The 20,465-nt window shown below is 40.0% G+C and overlaps 1 protein-coding gene across 1 annotated transcript in view; it reads right to left on the bottom strand.

Moving 5' to 3' along the window:
- Window positions 1–424: 424 nt before the first annotated feature.
- Window positions 425–20,465, bottom strand: part of LOC132762420 (mucin-5B-like) — an 80,378-nt gene continuing 60,337 nt past the window's right edge. Inside the window, exons 37-50 of the mRNA XM_067466590.1 lie at window positions 19,843–20,053; window positions 17,202–17,380; window positions 12,547–12,616; window positions 11,108–11,208; window positions 10,164–10,195; window positions 9,509–9,686; window positions 7,394–7,498; window positions 6,777–6,820; window positions 4,421–4,543; window positions 4,196–4,291; window positions 3,263–3,391; window positions 2,610–2,661; window positions 2,049–2,160; window positions 425–1,023 (exon numbers count right to left, since the gene is read on the bottom strand). Of these exons, the coding sequence (XP_067322691.1) occupies window positions 846–1,023; window positions 2,049–2,160; window positions 2,610–2,661; window positions 3,263–3,391; window positions 4,196–4,291; window positions 4,421–4,543; window positions 6,777–6,820; window positions 7,394–7,498; window positions 9,509–9,686; window positions 10,164–10,195; window positions 11,108–11,208; window positions 12,547–12,616; window positions 17,202–17,380; window positions 19,843–20,053 (1,610 nt within the window). The 3' untranslated portion in view covers window positions 425–845. The remainder of the gene's footprint in view (window positions 1,024–2,048; window positions 2,161–2,609; window positions 2,662–3,262; window positions 3,392–4,195; window positions 4,292–4,420; window positions 4,544–6,776; window positions 6,821–7,393; window positions 7,499–9,508; window positions 9,687–10,163; window positions 10,196–11,107; window positions 11,209–12,546; window positions 12,617–17,201; window positions 17,381–19,842; window positions 20,054–20,465) is intronic.

The raw sequence follows: 20,465 nt of genomic DNA, 5'->3' as shown, positions 1-20,465 counted from the left end.
TAATATGTTCAATTATTTTAATTCCTGTAAATTGCTGTGAAAGTATTATTGAAGGGCGGTATAGAAAGGACCTGTATTCTTGGACCCAAACCTAGTCATTCTTTGTAGAAGAGACTAACTTAATTTCCATGAATTTCAATGGATTTATTCTGACCATTACTATATCTGGATCCAACCCATGTATATCAAGTTTCATATGCTCCTCTAACAGTTAAGTTTCATAGGCTGGGCTAGGTACAGTGTGCTTCCATCTAGTATCTTGGCCCATGTTTCTACTAGACAGAAGAAGCATTCATGTTTGGCATAAAGTATCTCATACAAATGCAAGTTATAATTTGTCATTTGAGGGTCTGCTGTAGTGCATTGCAATAATTATATTTAAGGGGTAGCAGTAGTGAATTAATGAGAACAGAATCTGTCGAGGTTTAAATGCTTTTTTAATTAATCTTGAGATACAGAAATAAATGGTGAAGCATATTTATCTACATCACAGTCAGATGCCTGTTAAGAACTGTAGCCAAAAATAAACAGCAAAGTACACAAGAAACCTGTTAAGTACAAGAGTTCAGTTTTCTACTTTAAATTTCTATCACCATTTTACTCTCTCTTTTTAGGGATGGTTGGAGAGTTTTCCAAATGTATCCATTCTGCAAATGGCTATAAAGTCACATGAAAAAGAAGGCATTAATTTAGTATGGCATCTGACCAAGGAAAAGTAAAATGTTGTTTGGAGATACAGAGAGAGGAAGTAGCACTAGATGGCGACTAATGCTAACTTTAGCTGCATTGGAACATATTTGTTTCTTTATCCTGAGAGGAATGTACCTTCTCCTTCTTCTCATCCTCTAACTAACGGTGGTTTGTGGGATGCATGCAGTTGTGCACTGACACTCATCCACATAGATATAGTCATAATTGATACTTCTGCCATCCCGGCATGTCAAGGTCAATTCTCTCCTATGACTTTTCAGCTCCTGGCAACAAGTACACTTGTGCTGCATTTCCCTTGCTTCATTGGAATACCTGTCCAAAGGAAAGAGATTGAGACTTATTCTGTGATTTTACTCCATTACATGCAAATTGCACTATACAAGCTCACTGCTAAATATTGCTATTTCCATCTTAGATTTGCTAGATTCCAGTCTCAGCATATATATAATATCTTTGTTTGAAACCCTAGAGGAAACAAGACCAGACAATGCCCTGGTTTCAAAATTAATTTCTGATCTTAGTATATGTTTCCTAATCATTTGTTCTTAACAGAGTTTAATGAATAAGCCAGACTTCAACATGTTTCTGAATCAAAGAAGAAAGTTGTTTTTCCCAGATAAAGGAAAAGCAACTGCAGCTAATTCTGGTATCATGTCATCCTCCAAAATGGACCCAGACAACCCCACAAGAATGTACACCTTTCTTTGCCCAGAAAAAGGGAAACCCCAGAGCCACAAGTTAAACCCCTATGTCCCAGAATAACAAAGGGTATAGCTATGATAGGTGAGAGCCCTAAAATCGCATTGCCCTTTGCACTGAACATATAGGGGAATTAAATGCATGCACAATTATTTAGCTTTGCAGCTGTAGCAATGTTTCTTTTAAAAAAACATGAGCTCTGACATTGATACATTCTTTATCAAGCAGTACATTGGAGCAGGATACTTGTGTATCAGCAAGACTTTGTCCTATTTATGTATTATTATTTCTTTATTATTTCTTTATTTGTAGTATTTGTATACCGCTCTTCTCAACCCCAAAGGGAACTCAGGGCAGTTCACAGTGTTGGCAACAATTCAGTGCCATTGATTAAAAAACAGTATAAAACATCAACATTGACCCTCCCATGATAAAACATTAAACATTATTAAACACTGCATACTGTGATAACAGTCAGACTCCCTTGGAGAGACAGGGCAGGTTACAAATAAAGTATTGTTATAAATAGACTTCAAATGCACATAGCAACTTCCTGTGAGACCTAAATAATTATGTTCTTGGTACCACTACAATAACTAATTAGGAAATGGTAAACAGAAAGATTTCTTGTCACTTACACTGCAGAACTTGGACAAACCCCTTCACAGTATGTCATTTCTACAACTTCGGTAGATATGCAGTCATCTGACCGGACAAACGTTTGGTTCTTGTGAAGCTTGCAGCTTGGTGCTAGATTGGATGACAAGAAACAAATCTCAAATATTGTCCTCATATTCACTGTTGTGGATACACTACAGATGAGTTACAAATAAAAAGAGCAATATGAGTGTATTCAATGCTAACTGATTACTATTCACTCTTCAGTAACAGATCACATCCTACCTGTTTGTTAATTGAGGGGATGTTTCAGGGACATATGGGTTAAAGTGTCCATAATCTTGCTTGGGAAGAGTCAATACAATCTGAACATTCCAGTAATGGGGAATTGAACTAAAGATGGTTGGGAACCTCCAGCAACATTTTTCATCTATCTTATTATACAAGAGATGGCTGAAAGGAGGTGCATCCCAGCCAAGCATGGTGTTTGTGGAGTTAGGCAGAGAATTATATAGCCTTTTTTCAAAGTCCTAGTCACCCAGTTCCAACTCCTTTATTTGAAGATAAGCAACATGACTTACGTTGAGGTTTGCATTCTTGACAGCAGCCATCAGATGTCAGCTTTACTCCAACCTTTGGAGAAGAAACAAAGGGTGGGGGAAAATATTGTTACTACAAAGAGGCATTTTAGTTGCAGCTTTGCAATGTACACTACCAGTGGAAACATAATGTACCCAGAATCCCATTGGTAAGATGACCACATTTTGCTTTTTATGTGTATAATTTTATCTAAATGTACAGTTCATTATTCTTCTCTAGACTTTTAAGCGTCTTCTGATCCCTGATAGATGATGAGGTTGGAAGGAGATAAAGAACTGTGTGTAGGGAGTATTACACGGTGCCCAACTGTTGCAGGAACCTGACCAATATTGTTCCAGCACTTGCTTGAGACCTGGCTATTTCCCAAAGCCTTTCTGGCGTGGGCTGGTCCACGAGGTCACGAAGAGTCGGAGATGACTGAACGAATGAACAACAAATTTAAACTAAGTCATTAACTTGATCAATGTGAGTTATGTAGCTGAAGCATTTTCTACCTTTAACTGATGCAGTCATCTAGCAATTGGTAATATTGTTATAACTGTTTAACCATATGTTATGTCAGATTTTAAGACTTATATTTTGTGTACCACTATGTCATCATCAAGAAAGAAATCAAGAAAGAAATAAAACTTACAGGTCCACACTCCTTCGGGTCAAAGGTGGGGCATTTTCGTACAGTGTTAACCAAAACCAATGTGTCGCTAATTTCCTCGCATTCATAGAAAGTGCAGTTATTCGTTTCTGGATGCCAAATATCACCAGGCTATTAGAAATAAAGAGAAAAGATAGCATAATATATTTATTTGCAAGCTACAGCATAGCAAATGCATTCTAAATAATGTATTGATAGACCTCTCTCACCCCCCCCCCCCATATGTATATGTAGAGATTCAAGTGTCTATGGCCCAATGCCATTCTTGAAATTTCAAAATGGGAAGTTCTTACTCCACAAGACTTCTACATGTGATTTCTGTAGGCTCTTGGCTGATTTCTTACTACTGTAGGTCTTCAGATATGAGAAAAATAGATGCTAACACAGGCAAGGGCAAAGTTCAGCCCTCCAGGTGTTGTGGACTTCAACTCCCACAATTCCCAAATGCCTGTAAACTGGCTGGGATTTCTGCAGCCTTACCACCACAGAATGGTGATTCAGTTTAGCCCAACCTTCCCCCACCTGGTGCCATTGGCCAAACTGGTTGGGGATACTGCAATGTGAATAGATAAATCCAGCATTGGGTATTTCTATGGTTCCCTTTAATGAATGAAACAACATAAATATCCAGATTGATTTGCTCAGTTTTTTTTATTGCTCCAGATCTGTTCCAGAATCCATCGAATTAATCTGGAGGGCACCAGACTGGGAAACGATTGGTTTGCCTATTCACATTTCAAGGGGGCAGATATTTCACCTCACTGTTCATTTGAATAGGCAGTGTAGAAACAACGCCTCTAAATATTTGTCAGGTAGAAGAAATAGAGGAAAGCAACTTGATCAGCAAGTGTTTTGCCTACAATCTCTGTAGTCTTCTGCTGAAGAAATACATCAGTAATGAAAGGGCACATTTACCTTGAGCAACTCAACAGTGTCATTAAGAGTGATGACGCAGGCCACCTGGACACATTTTCCACAACATTCACCAGCATTTACTTGGTATTCATGACCCTGTTTGATAGAAAACGATGGTAGTTAACAGTGCATGGGATCTGTGAGAGGCTAGTGTCAGTAATAATGCAGGTTTAAAAAACAAAGCCAAGCTCACGCAGGAACACGGAAAGAAAGATTCTTGCTTACCTCTGTGCAAGTTGTATCACATGGAACTGCAGTACATTCCACAACATTTCTCTTGGTGGCCGGGTCTGTGTCATCACCACAGATGCATGTTTCACAAGCCTTACCAGGAACAGTTGTTCCAGGCTGGGGAAAGTCAAAGAACAATATCATTATAAATTATACTGTGGGCACCAAGTGGATTGAAAATCATACATCAAAAGCTTCTTAAACACTTCTAGCACTCAAAGTGTTCTCAATTCTTAGTCTCATTTAACTTTACAAAAACTCCAGTGGTGTTCTGAAAGGGGAATGGATAATTGTGCCGATTTTGATTGTTGTCATCAGTATTATTAATATCTCAGTACATATGTAACATGTTAGGAACTCAACCAAAATGCCAAATAGCAATGAGATCTGCAGAGGTGATAATGCTTATCTCCATACTGCAAAAAAACTTTCACCTGCTGATTTCTTCACACCATACTGCTGTGAAAGCTCAAGAGCAGGTCAGACTATTTCGACTGTTGGCAGTCCTAAACTAAACTTTGTGTTGATACTCCCTGGATATCTTGGGCTATGTTCCCCACATTTTTAAGTTACTTTGATCCTCAGATTGTAATGATGGATAGACAAGAGTGTCGCCTAATGTTTAGATCAATTTCCTCCAGTAATAAATTAGATTCTTATAAAGAGATGTGCCGCAATTTTGTTGGATCTCAGCTTCCAACATTCATTAGCAACAAACATATTTCCCTTCTCCTATTAAATAGCTCAGGGAGTTGCTTCTGGACTGCAACTCCCAAAATATCTCACGATTGACCATGCTGGCTGGAGATGATGGGGATAATATCTTGAGGACCATATTCATTTGCCCTGAAATAGCAAATTGGCAGGAAATAGCTGGCTCGTTTTTAGAAAGGGTTTTATGCATTCTGCTCTCCCAATTTAATGAAACTTGTTTCTAAGTAAGTCATGATGAAGATTGGGCTTCAAGATACTAATGAATTGTACTCTGTCAATTGTCGAAAAATCTATAGAAAGTGCAATGCACAGAAAAAGATATAATCAAAATGGGCAATGAACAAGTCATCATTATGAAAATGTAAAAAAAAAACACATTTTGGAAAGCAGGGAATAATACTAGCTTGAGCTGCTGTAATGAACTGTTTTCTGTGTGGCACAAGAGCTGGTCTATAATCAATCATTTTCCAGAGTTAATGAAGCAGTCATCCCTTTAAAATGGTTATTATCATTTTTTTCCCACTTGGAGACTTATGTGTAGGTGGTTCAAGTAGGTTAGTATCATTTGCACTCTTAATGTTACTTGTAGGGTGGTAGGATTTGAATATGTCCTCAAGACTAAAACTGCAAACTTTGAAGTTATTCAGCTTTGCATATCTCTAATATAAAATTCACATACTCGAGTTTTATAAAATTGTGAATTTGTAAGGATGCGGAGGTGCACTGTTACATTATAGGTATTTCCCATTAAATCACAGTGTGGGTGCAATCATACTGCAAAATCATTGCTGCTTGGGCACCACTTTAACTGTCATAGATTAATTGAAGTTGTAGGGTTTTGTTTTGTGTTGGGGTTTTTTTGCCAAAGAGTGCCAATACCCCGCTAGCTACAAATGCCATGATTCCTTAATTTTGAGCCATGGCAGTTAAAGTGGTGTCAGACTACATTAATTTCACAGTATAGATGCACCCTTTGACTGATTAAATCCATTCTCCCTGAGGAAAAACTAGGGAGGCAGTTATTTTACATCTGCATTGCTCTTTGCCCTGTCTAGATAGGAAGGATCCCTGGGGCATAGAAAGCAATGCAGAGGTAATACAATGGTCTCCCCCAGTTTTTCCTCTTCTTAAATTCAGGACTCCAGTCAAGAGGATCTGCATTCAACCCCACGACTTTGTTGTCTTTAATGTGATGCTATCCATTGTTTTAGTTTGTTTGTGCTGTTACTTTAATGTTTTTATTGATTATTTGATTAGGGTCACTGTTAGCTATTTATGGAAACTTTAAGGTTGAAGCGTAGGATACAAATGTATTCAAATAAATGTCTGTAACAGCACTCATTTTATTGTTTTTTTGTCATGTCAGAAGCAAATTGAGGATCTAGTTATAATGTATTTAAAAACACAAACAAAGTTAAAAACTTGGCATTATACTAGATTTCCTTTGACCAGAAGCTGGCCAAATTAGTCATCTTAATGAATTCACAAACATGTTCACTCAGATTTCCCAAACAATGAATCCTGAATCTGGGTGCTTCTACTAAAATCAGTCCATAGTTGAAAAGCAGAGGAAAGGGATTTGTTTGGTCTACATCTGCACATATAGACAATACATATACAACAGTAGTATCCTTACCTTGTAAACTGTTTCATTGACCAGACAAATATTTGGGATTTGCTCTGAAAAGAGAAAGCACTGCAATGTTAGAAATATGTTGGGGAAGTGATAGCTATTGTAAAAATGTCCAAGAGTTTACAACAAACATGCTACATCTTTTTATGTAATATGTCTATACTGGATGTTTACTTTTATTTTATTGCTTATAAAATATCCTCAATGGGAGTGCCATTCAGAATGGAAATGTAATATATCATATAGGAAATAAATAAGCCAAAGGAGCATGCATGGTTCTCCAAACTACTCTTAACACATTATTTGTTTATGTTTACCCTGTAAGGTAGGGAGACAAGGATTAGCCCCAAATCACTCACAATGCAATCTTATGCACATTGGCCCAGGAGTAAGCACTTTTAGAGTTAGTGGGGTTCAGTTCCAGCTAAGCAAGTATAGAAGAGCAGCATTACTGAATGCTGTGGTTACACAGATATTTCATTTTCTTGATTCTTAGTTTGTCAAATTTGGATTGTCAAAAATTAATCATTTTATACTGCTAATTTATTTTTAACTCTGTCTCCTTTTTGAAAGAGGTTCCCAGAATACCCATAAATACATGCCAGAAGGCTAGTGCTTACCACATGTGAAAGTAACACAGCAGTCTCCTTCGAAAAGGACTGAAGCCAATTCGTATCCAGGCTCACAAGTTTTCTTCTGGTTGGAGCAAGCACTAGTATCGCATTCTGTGAAAGAATCAGAAGGAAGAAAAAAAATGAACAAACCACTTTAGCTAGTACCCCAATATTATAAATGTTTAAGACTAGCATATTTTCCTATGATGCTAAGAAAGAATACCTATATTGCTGGGATAATGTCACAAGTAGTTGGTGACATCAGATGGGATGTAGTTAACCTTAGAGTCGGATTGTAAGCATAGTAAAGGAGATTAAGATAGATATTGGAAAAGTTTTTTTTAAGTACAACTCTTACTTTGTGCCTCCCACAAATATTTTTTCCTAAGCTCTGCCTTGAAACCCCCTAAACAATGGTAATCATGTTTATAAGGAAACTAATTCCACTGAGTTAAAATTACTGGAGCTTGGAAGTTAACTTTCTAAAAGTACTGTAATTTGTTCTGCTGCTTATTGCAGTGATTAAAAAAGCAGTTCCTGTTAATCACAATGATGGCTTTAACTGATTTAACTAATTTACGACACCATAAAACCTTCCAGCAGTTTATATAAGGATGAGGAAATACTCCATCAAGGACTTGGTGAAGTGGCAGCTCCCCCTTTGGCCGGAATCAAGCATACACTCATGGAGCTGGAAAGCTGGAATGTTAAATTGCCTCTGTGTCGGTCTATATATGTTGTATGTCTAACGGCATTGAATGTTTGCCATGTATATGTGCATTGTAATCCATCCTGATTACCTTGCAGGGTGAGAAGGGCAGAATATAAATACAGTAAATAAATAAATAGGTTAACATAGCCTGCTACACATTTTATTTCCATGTGTTACTTGGAAGTGGGACTGAACATGATAAGAGAATACCATAAAACTTGAAAGATTCTTGTCAAAATGCCTCTTAAATTCTGTTTTGAAAAGCTCTTGGAAATAACTAGAAGCTAATTGTACCAATAAAGACACTTCACTTGTGTTTGTTAAATTGCTTGTAAAATATAATTTTACCACTCTTTTTACCAACAGCATAACAAGCTATGGGTAAAACATATTGTGTTGTGTTCTGTTCCTTCAAGCCACTTCTAACTTATGGTCTTATCACAGGGTTTTCTTGGTCAGATGTGTTCGGGGGGAGGGAGGTTGCAACTGTTCTCTGAGGCCGAGAGTGTTTGATTTGCCGAGATTCATGAATTGAAATTATATGGCTGAGCAGGGATTTGAACTCAGGTCTCCTTGGGGGCTATTCTAGCACTCAGGCCACTACACCATGTTGGCCCCCATAAAAATGTTACTGATGACATGCTACTTCTATGCTCTGGGAATCACTCTTGAGTCTTTGTGGGTAAGATTGGAATCCAAATATGCTTACAGCTTCCCCAGCATGTGATAAGCAGCAGGTTGTGCGTTGCAATTTCTATACATCACAATTGTGCCTTGGCTGTTCATCTGCCTTGGGTAAGGTTCCTTTTGTATCACTTGTCAGACATTCTCTCTGATGAGAAAATCATTACCTCTAGCTCATGAAGAAAAAGCTTGCCTAGTCAACTACAGAGACATGATATATACAGATGTATTACTAATGTTAAAATTCAGTAACAATTCTTTCTCTTGATCCTGTCTGTAGTTCCCACACTGGTGACAACTAAGGGTTTCCTCCCCCTCCACCTGTTTTAAGAATAGCTTGGTATGGTTATTTACCAAAACAATGAATTTGGAACAGACTGCTTCTGCTGAATTATGTGATGGCTATCTATGAATTATGTGATGGCTGTGTTTTCTGTAAAGAAAGAGTTTTTGTTTTAAGAAGTGCTTTCAAAGACAAGGACTGCCATATTTGAAAGTGAGAAGCAGTTACCGTAAGAATGCAAATTGCTTCCTCAATAGTGTTTGCCACAGAGTGAATTCAAACTTCAGGTATATTTTTTTATTTCAAACGATGATTCATCTTTCTTTGCTAACTCTGTCATTTTTTATTTAAACTGATTATATATATTAATCCCTGTATAATAGACAATAGAACTTGGACCAAAGCAACCAACTGGTCTTGGCTAGAAAGGAACAGTACGTACTGCATTGCATTTCCGGACAGCATGGGTCTTCTGGGGTCACGACAGGGACAGCAATGAAGCCTTCTTTCTCACAAACAGGTGTTTCTGTGGTCTCGCAGGTCTGTGGCTTACACTGTACCGTCACAGATAATGGGTCACAGATACATTCTTGACAGTTGCTCTTCCATGTGCTACCTGGCTATTGAAAAAAAAGAATGTACAAATCTTGTAATGTTTTATGTTATGACAATTATCATAATAATTGCCTGCTTATTTATCACTTCAGTCTTCAGCTGTCTTTAAAGGAATCCTTCTGAGGGAAAGTGCAGCAGTAGTTTGGCAGCTGATTTTTTGCCTTGAGTTTTTACAGCAAAACTAGGTCAGCATTTTGAGGACTTCCTTAATCAGAACATGGAATAATCAGTTTTGGATACTACATACTTTGATATGGGGAATGTGTGTCATTGCTGTACTCAGGCAGCAATGTATCTGTGGTCAATCCTCCAAGGCCTAAAGATTGCACGTGGCCTTGGTAAAAATAAGCATGCCATGATTGAAGGGTGAGTTGATATTGGGTGAGTTGATATCACTTTCTGCTCATATTGAGAACCCAGATTATGGTTAGTGTCACTAACATACTTTGCAACAGCCTAGATGTAATTGCTGAAATACTTACCAATTTGGGCAATCCATCTGGTCCCACACAGCCTGAAAGAAATGAAGGAAGAATAATAATTCATACAAGTTTCCAAATAATTCATATAAATTTAAGCTGGCTCAAACATAAACAATATATTCCAGTTTTAAAAGCTTGATGTCCAATTTAGTCCGCCATGCCTATAACCATTTCTGTTCATACCCCAAAAAGACTGATTTAGTGTGTGTGTGGATATGTATCTATGCTATCTGTGCTAGCAGCTGTTGATATTGCTGATTCAATTAAAAACCTTTTCTCCCCACCCCAACCCACTGACATTGTTTTAAATGCTGTCCCCGAAATTTAACAGCAGCTAGAAGTGGAAGAATCCCATTTGTGGTTTCTGAACAGTACACTTTTTAAAAAGTAAAAAAAAAAAGAGTCAATTGGAGAGGGCATACTTTGTATAAGGAAGAATTACACTTCCTAGAGGCTTCCCAGATGCTTTTTAGTACAGAATTTGGAAGGAGGAGGCACCCTCTACAATTCAGTGCTGCCCTCTGAAATTGATCTGTCCAGACAGGGGCTGCACTAAACTGTAATCCTTAAAAATAATTGTTAGGGAACACACAGAAGCCTACATCCCATCCCTGTGCTAGAGAAAGGAGACACTGTTCAAATATGTATGCTGGTTTGTACTTTTTTTCTTCCCAAGGTCAGTGAGCCATTATTACAGGCAAAGCCACCTCCAGGAGAAATCTTTTTTTATTCTTTAAAACATACCCCCACCCTCATGCCAGGGCAGTGGAATCAAAGTGTCACACCAGCAATGCTGAATCGGAGAATAAGGCAAAAAACAAAAAACTGCTCCTGCATGTTAGTTTGCTCTGCTCAGCTGCCAGATATGAAAACAGATTCTACATTTCCCTTTTACTGCTGTAAGCGTCTGTGGCTAACTTGTCATGGCGAAATGAGAAACCTACCACACTCTGAGACACAGATGTCAGTATATGAATTGAAAAGGATTTTGTCATCTGAGCAAAAACATCCTTCAGAAACGTGGACACTAGTGTCCTCAGCTGGTCTGCAAGGCAAAGAGAAATTACTATGAGTATTTTAAACTTTCTAACCAAACATTTCCACAGTTTTTGGTTTTTTTATTCCACAGTTCAGAATAAAAAGAAAAATGGACACGTACATAAAAAGGTAAGCAAAGATGTAAAAGTATTCAGTTTATGAATAGTTTTCATGAGCATGGCAAATATTTTAGTCCCTGTTACACAACAAAGAAGACCTGTAAATTGAACCAGTTTGTGTTTATGATGCACATTTGTGGGGTTGGAGGAGTTCTTTCAGCGTAATACTATGTCTACTACATATGTCTACTTTCATTAATTTAACGGCATAGGATCATTTTGTCTCTCCATTCTAGCACAGGAGATATTGTTTCCATGATCAGTAGCTTCCAAATACAGTAGGCCCTCCACATCCACCCATGAAAGTGTGTGTGTGTGGGGGGGGGGGGGGTTAACAAAAAAGTTCCCACTATATATATATTTACCTGAAAGAACATCTTCCTAGAAATCTCTAGGTCCTCCAGCATGACTCTACAGTCAGCTTTTGGTGGAAGCTGTCCATAGAATTGTGCTGGAGGACTTTGTGATTCCTAGAGAGAACATATTAATCAAAGCCATTAATAATCAAATCTGCAAAAGTTAAAGCTGTAAATGTGGAGGGCTCACTGTAGTAATAAATACTTTGTAACAGTGGTGTTGGAAATGAGATCAAGATTCTATAAACCTTTATTGCAGCAGAAGCATATGTTAATTTACTTATACTGAAGATCACGGTTTTGCAATAGATGACATAGACTTGAGCTCATCCGTAGAGCAATAGTCGATGCCATCCCCATCCACCAAGTTCAAAGTGAGGAAGCAGGCCATGTGTGTGTGTTTGTGCAGACAGCTGGATGCACAAGGGACTATGCCATGCAACCACAGAGAGGGCATAACTCCATATACAACTATTTTTAACATAGTCTAATGCACTAAGAGGATGCCAGCCATTATATTTTATATTCTGAAATGGAAAACATGAAGATTATTATACCTGGTGTTCCAGAATAAGAGAGAATGCATTGAAGTAAGAACTGCTTCTTAAAAACAAGGAGGTCTGATGGAGGTAGCAATAATTGTTCCCTTATCCAAAACCTGAAAGACGTTGCTACCTAAAGTTGAGATTAATTATGCCTTTTAAATGAGAAACGGAATAGTAATATGTAGGAAGATTTAATCAATTTGCTCATTTTAAACCACAGAATATACTTCCATTAATTAACTCAACCACTGCTGCTTTACTCAGGAAATAAAAACACCACCTAAGAATAGTGTGAGTCAAACAAATCAATAAAGCTTATTCATACCCATCACTGCAGGTGGCAGCAGGAACAGTACCACAGGCATCGTAGACCTTGTCTTTGGGGCAATTGTATGCTGTAGAGAAAAGAATCATCATCATCATCATCATCATCATCATCATCATCATTTATATCCCACTTTTCTCCCTGTGGGGACTCAAGGTGGTTAACATCTATCTACACTAAACCGTTTAGAAAGAGCAATACAAACAGTTTTTAAAAATAATAACAACAGTGTGGTACAAAGAGAAGTAAAATACAGTAAATACATTAAAATAGCTTTTAAAACTCATATCCTCCCCAATCCAATTCACCCTGCCCATATCCTTCCCCAAAAGCTTGTTCGACAGAGGATGGTCCTGACATACTTGCAGAAGGCCAGCAGAGATGGGGCTACTTTGGTTTCTCTTGCCTGGGAGCAGCCCTCTCTCGTGTTCCCATCAACTGGGATGCAATCAAAGCATGTTCCACCTTGGTCAGATCTGATTTCTCCAGGAATGGGTGCAGTTGGTGCACTAGCTTTAACTGTGCAAAAGCACTCCTGGTCACTGCTGATACCTGGGCCTCCAGGTCCAGAGCCGAATCCAGGAGTACTCCCAAACTACGAACACAGGCTGACTCCCTATTGTCAGATCTGTCTTACGACTGATAAGGAGCACTTCTGTCTTGTCTGGATTAAGCTTCAATTTGTTTGCCCTCATCCAGTCCATTACAGCTGTCAGGCACTGGTTTAGCACAGGAACCGCTTTTTTGGAATTAGGTGAAAAGGAATGACTGAGTTAGGTGTCATCTGAGTATTGAGATCACTGCACTCAAAACTTGGATTGGGGAGGATGACCTCTCCCAGCAGTTTCATGTATATGTTGAACAGCACTGGGGACAACACAGAGCCCTGAGGGACCCCACAGGCCAATGCCCAAGAAGTCGAAGAGAAGTCCCTCAGCACCACTTTCTGAGAATGCCCATCCAGGAAAGAACAGAGATACTGAAGAACAGTACCTCCAAGCCTAATCCCAGAAAGGCAACCCAGAAGAATATCATGGCTGATGGTATTGAAAGTCTGTGAAAAGTCCAGGACAACCAACAGGGACAAATCCCCCCCCCCCATCTAGCTCTCTGTGGAGGTCATCCACCAAGGCCATCAAAGCTGTTTCTGTCCCACAACCAGGCCTGAAACAAGACTGAAATGGATCTAGATAATCTGCTTCATCCAGAACTCTAGGAGTTGCAAAGCCACCATACACTGTAGAACTTTGCCTAAAAATGGGAGGTTGGAGACTGGTCTGTAGTTGTCCAGTACCAAAGGGTCTAAGGAAGGTTTTTAAAAAAGTAGTCTTACCACATCCTCCTTGAGACCTGTGGGGACCCTGCCCTGATGTAGAGAGGTGTTAATCACTTCCCTGACCCACTCTACCCATCCCCCCGTGGCCTGCTTTATGAGCCAGGAAGGGAAAAAGTCTACAGCACATGTGTCTAGAGCTCACTTTGCCAAGAATCCTCTTCACACTCTCAGGCCACACAAATTGAAAGATATTGATCAACACGGGACAAGCAGGTGCCAAGGTTACATCCAATGGAGCAGTATCAACTGTGTATCTTAAGTTAGAGCAAACCCAAGCAATCATATCTGCAAAAATGGTGGGCAAGCTTTCACAGTGTGCTATTGTATGGTCAACGTTCTATTTTGGACCAGGTTAGATTAGGTCTCTAACTACCCGAAACAGCTCTGCTGGACGATTTTGTACTGCAGCATAGTGTTTGTATAAATGTTTGGGGTTTTTTTCTGCTTTTATTGCCCCACCATAAATCCTCAGATACAACTTTGCTTATTTTCGATCAGAATCACTCTGAGTTCTCTGCCACTGTCGCTCTAGTCCCGGTCTCACGTGTTTCATTGCTGCCAGCTCCTTAGTGAACCAGAGGGCTGGCTTAGCTCCACTTTGTGAGAAGGGATGCTTTGAAGCAATCATGCCTACTGCCCTTATTTATTTATTTATCGTGTCATCAGCAACCATTGTATTACAATTCTAACAGAGCAAAACAAACACACAGATTAAAAAGAAAAAGGGAAAAAAACACACAGATTTTGCAAATTTGGTATTTGGTTAAATGTCCTTTGACCAGTATCTGGCCACTTGGAGTGCCTCTGGGGTTGCTGCAAGAAGGTCCTCCATTGTGCATGTGGCAGGGCTCAGGGTGCATTGCAGCAGGTGGTCAGTGGTTTGTTCTTCTCCGCACTCGCATGCCGAGGATTCCATCCTGTAGCCCCATTTCTTAAGATTGGCTCTGCATCTCGTGGTCCCAGAGCGCAGTCTGTTCAGCGCCTTCCAAGTTGCCCAGTCTTCTGAGTGTCCAGGGGGGAGTCTCTCATCTGTTATCACCCATGAATTGAGGTGCTGGGTTTGGGCCTGCCACTTTTGGACTCTCGCTTGCTGGGGTGTTCCAGCGAGTGTCTCTGTAGATCTAAGAAAACTATGTCTTGATTTAAGTCGTTGACGTGCTGGCTGATACCCAAACATGGGATGAGCTGGAGATGTCTCTGCCTTGGTCCTTTCACTATTGGCTGTTACTTCCTGGCGGATGTCAGGTGGTGCAATACCGGCTAAGCAGTGTAATTTCTCCAGTGGTGTGGGGCGCAGACACCCTGTGATAATGCGGCATGTCTCATTAAGAGCCACATCTACTGTTTTAGTGTGGTGAGATGTGTTCCACACTGGGCATGCATACTCAGCAGCAGAGTAGCATAGCGCAAGGGCAGATGTCTTCACTGTGTCTGGTTGTGATCCCCAGGTTGTGCCAGTCAGCTTTCGTATGATGTTGTTTCTAGCGCCCACTTTTTGTTTGATGTTCAGGCAGTGCTTCTTGTAGGTCAGAGCACGGTCCAAAGTGACTCCCAGGTATTTGGGTGTGTTGCAATGCTCCAGTGGGATTCCTTCCCAGGTAATCCTCAGAGCTCGGGATGCTTGTCTGTTCTTAAGGTGAAAGGCGCATGTCTGTGTTTTAGATGGATTAGGGATCAGTTGGTTTTCCCTGAAATAGGCAGTAAGAGCACCTAGAGCTTCGGAGAGCTTCTGTTCAACCATCTCAAAGCTCCCTGCTTGAGCAGTAATGGCACGATCATCAGCATAGATGAAACTCTCTGTCCCTTCTGGCAGTGGCTGGTCATTTGTGTAGATGTTGAACATGGATGGAGCAAGCACGCTCCCCTGAATCAGGCCGTTCTTCTGTTTTCGCCATCTGCTTCTCTGGCCCTGAAACTCAACAAAAAAGCTCCTGTTTTGTAGCAGGTTTCCTATGAGGTGGGTGAGGTGGTAGTCCTTTGTGATATTATACATTTTTCTCAGGAGGAGGCGGTGGTCCACAGTTTCATAGGCTGCTGACAAGTCTATGAAGACAGCTCCTGTGATCTGCTGCCTTTCAAAGCCATCTTCTATGTGCTGAGTCAGGTTCAGCACTTGCGATGTGCAGCTTTTGCCTTTTCTGAAGCCAGCTTGCTGAGGGATCAGACAGGGGTCTATATTTTCCATAATTCTATGCAAAATAAGTCTCTCCAGAACTTTGTAGAGGTGGCACAACAGGGAGATTGGTCTGTAGCTTTTTGGGTCATTACGGTCTTTGCCTGGCTTCAAGATGGCGATGACTCTTGCCTACTGCCCTGATCATTTCCCTATTCCAGAGATCGACCAGGGTTTTTCCAGGGGATCAGCTACCTGGGTAGCAGTAAATTCCCAAGAGCCACAAGGAATCCATTTGGATACCATTTTAATGAGGCCCCTGCCCTGCAGAGTTTCTGAGTCCCAGAAAAAAAATATCATTAAGAAGCAAAAACAACAAATTCTGGGGACAGAACTATTCTCCTCCAATTGCTCTCATGAGTGATGAGTAAGTCAATCATGAGGGCTTCAGACAGAAACTGGTTGGAAAGGGAGCATTTCTTTGACCGTTACAAATTGTACTTCAATCCAACCAGTGGTTCTCCTCTCCCCAAAAAGTGGAAAGAGATATACATCACAGTGCAGTTTCACCCTAATTCTTTTAACACATGTCGTTGGTTTTGAGGAGTTTTTGCTTGTAGCGGTTTCCTCTGCATCCACCCATTTCATTCTTTTTGGGGACTGTAATTTCTTGAATCTACCCTGTGGCTAGGCAGATGGCAACTAATGGATGGCATATGTTCTGTATCAGAAACTGGAACTGATGTGGTCTATCGAATGCAATTTTCTGAATCAGCACCCCAAATAACCAAACCAAATCTAAAGTTGATCAAAAACTGAATCGTAACCCTTTTGGTACTAATGTTGGAGAGTGGTCCCTGGTCAAAAAGAGTTTGGGAACCACTGCTCTAATGGAAGGTTCCACTGGATTTCTGTGCCAACATCCTTCCATTGGTGGAAGGACAGGATGTGAGCAACATTTTTCTTCCACCTCTGGTTCCTAGTGCTTGACATTTTTGCTCTCAATACCTTTCAGACCTCCTGCTGCTTTGCCTTCTGCCTTTTCAATTTTGACAAACATGTGAAGTGTGGCAGAAAAATCAGAACATGACCTAAAAATAAAGCCAACACCTAAATTTTGCTGCATTTGCACTGGTTAGTATGCATCCGTCAGCATCACTTTATTTGATTAGTTCAGTAAAAAAGTAAAATATGTCTTCTACTTACGGCATTTTCCTTCGGTCTTGCCCCTCCAGTCAGTACAAGCGCCTTTAGCTGTGCACAGGGAAGCATACATCTCTAAGTAGTAACAGCTCAGGGAATCATTGGCTGAGTGACAGGCTTCAAGGAGGCAGTCTTCATAGAATACTCTGGGTGGCAGAACCTTATGACAATCTGCAAAAATACTTCAAACAGAGGGGGAAAAGATGTGTTTGAGCCATGATTTGTACCCATTGTCTGGGTCGAAATAGTTCCAAAATGGAAGTACAGCAGAAAAGATAGTAATTTGCTCGGCAAGGATTTCAGTTTCATGAAAGATATATTTGTGTCTTACTGCTGAAAGGAATCTTCCCACTGGCATGCAATTTAGCATAATACCATTTTTTTTAAAAAAAACTTTGGACTTCACTACATTAATTAAATTCCACTTAGTTCTACACTTAAAATCTGGTAATTCACTGGGCTCACTACATTCGTTTGGGTTAATGTGTGATTTTTCAGTCTTTTAAACGTAGGGGGCAGCAGTCCTTTTCAACATATCAGAAAGAGGTGAGGAAATGGATTTTTCTCAATTCTCTATTTGGTTTTATTTTTTTGGTTTGCCAGATTTCTAATGAAGTAGCATTTATTGCTCCCAGTTTAAAATGCGGGAGGGAAAGTTGTGGGAGGAGCTAAAACACTCACTCCGGTTAGGAAGAGTTCAGTCGCTGGCATTTCCTAGGTCTTTAAAAAAAACACCCTTGGAAATAAGCCCCAACCTTTTAGGGCTTCTCTGGCCATGTCCCAAAGCATTATCTCAGTATTATCAGTGGCAAGTGGGAATAATGTAACTGGCCACCTTGGTTAGCATTGAATAGCCTTGCAGCTTCAAAGCCTGACTGCCATTATGCAATGATGCAAGTATCCAGATCTTTGGGATTCAGAAGTTGGAGTATATGGCAGTGTAGATGGGGCCCTACACTGTAGATGGGCTCCCCACTTATCAGAGGCAAGTGGGAGTAATGTAATTGTTGCCCTTGATTAGCACTGAATAGCCTTGCAGCTTCAAAGCCTGGCTGCCAACATGCAATGATGCAAGAATCCCCTAGTAATTTGTTTGTATATGATTATGAAAATATTATACAGTGTATAAGCATTTGTTCCCAGAATACATACAGCTAAGTTGCAGAGTTTGTCCCCCTTCCCCCATGCCAGAAATGACACTGAAATACCGAATCCCTCTTTCTACCTCCCTCCCTCCTCTCTCTTCGTCAGCATCCCAAAGGAAGAAACTAAGGTTTCTGTAAGAAAAAAAAAACCACTCAGAGGGATGGTGGGCGGGACCTAATGTCTGCTGTCTGGAGTCAGCAGCAATAAAGACTACACAAGTAAACCAATATGGTAAAAGGTAGGGAACCCCCCCCCCTTTTTTTTTTAACTAAAAGGAGTCCGATACAACTCTCCTCTCCTCTTTCAAACACTTCCCAGCTTAAAGTAATGAACCCCTTTGTCTGTATTTTTAAATGCATTTAAATGTACCCTCAATTTGCTTCTGACATGATAAATAAATACCGGGATTCTACTACCACTAAAGTAATGATTCTACATTATTGCAATGGCACTCTTCCTTTTCATATAGAGGCAGTCCCCAAGTTAAAACATCTGACTTACAAACTAATCATAGTTAAGAATGGGGGTGAGATAACAGGAAGTGAGAGAAATTTACCCCTAAGAAGAGAAAATCACTTATGGAAGAGTTATCATGGGGGAAAGATGTATCCACTGAAGCTTTATTACCAATCCTTGTTTCCACAACAAGCCAATTTTTAAAAAATAATTGAGGTGAAATCTTCTAATCAGGGACACTGTGCCGTCGCACCCAAGCTGTTTTAAATGTCTTTAGCATCAAGGCGTCATGGCTTTCTATTAGCTTGGGTGATGCTGGATTGCCTTCCTGTTTGAGCAAGGAACCCCACAGAATCAATGTCCATGCTATTGCCTTCAAGAAATGATAAAGATTTACTAATTGGTCTTGAGCCTATCTCCACCCAGGCACTATCTTGATTTCCCCACAACAAAGTCCATACTTAAAGTTTGAAGGCAACTGGTTGTTCTTGAAGTTGCTAATCATAGATGATTCCGTAGACGAAGGACAAATGAAAGTTTTCCTTGCTCAGTTTCTCTGATAGAGGGGCCTCTGGGGCACCCAATGCCCAAGGTGAGCATTTTTTTAACATAAAAATTCAGATTAAGAACAGATTTACAGAACCTATCTTGTTAATAATAATAATAATAATCTTTATTTATACCCCGCCACCATCTCCCCAAGGGACTTGGAGCGGCTTACATGAGGCCAAGCCCAACAACACATCAATAACACAAAAAGCAATAAACAAAAACAATAAATACAGAAATGGAAAATAGTCTGGATATTTAGAAGGTACTAAAACAACAGTGTCCTTGGCATTACACAGCTGTGATATATTGTAAGGACAACAAATGAAAAGAGATACTGTACTCCTTTTGGAAGTAAAAGAACATGTTTTGATAGCCCATACAATGGCAATGATATGGCTATTATTTCATACGCTACGTGCATTAATATTTTCTCGGAAAGTTTTATTAAATATTTTCTCTGAAATGCATGTAAAAACTGAATTTAACTTACTCGCTCACAATCAGTTCACACAGAGGAGAAGGAGTTGTGCAGATGGTTGGTGTGGGTGACACAGGCGTTGGTGGTGGTGTTGGCACCACTCTTTCACAATAGGGCTTATTTTCATCATAAACCTGCCATTCAATGGCCATTTCTAAGCAGGAGCTAGCGTCATGGCCACTGGGCAAGCGGCAATCATCTGACTGGTCATTTGAACAAGTCCCTGGGAGACAGAAAGAGTTAAATACACAGCGTGCATGAGTGTTGAGCATGTTCACTCTGCATGTTACTAGCATAATGGAGCTTGTTTTTCATCTTCAAATGTTCCTCATTGCTTTTGGTTTATCAAAGAGTGCAATAATCTGAAGTCTATGCTTCCCATTCTTGGATATGGGCAAATTAGAGCTAGTATAGTGCCATGACTTGAGTGTTGGACCAGGACTCTAGAAGACAAGAGTGCAAAACCTGGATCAGCCATGGAAACTCACTTGATGACTTTGTGGGCACATCAGACACACTGAACTCAAGAGGAAGGTAATGGTAACCCCCTGGCTAAATCCTGCCAAGAAAACCCTACAATAGGGTCATAGTAAGTTGGTGTTGACTTGAAGGCACATAACAACAGAAAATCTGCC

This window comes from Anolis sagrei, chromosome 1, assembly GCF_037176765.1.
Source record: "Anolis sagrei isolate rAnoSag1 chromosome 1, rAnoSag1.mat, whole genome shotgun sequence".
NCBI lineage: Eukaryota > Metazoa > Chordata > Lepidosauria > Squamata > Dactyloidae > Anolis > Anolis sagrei.
This window is presented reverse-complemented; position numbering and strand designations above follow the sequence as displayed.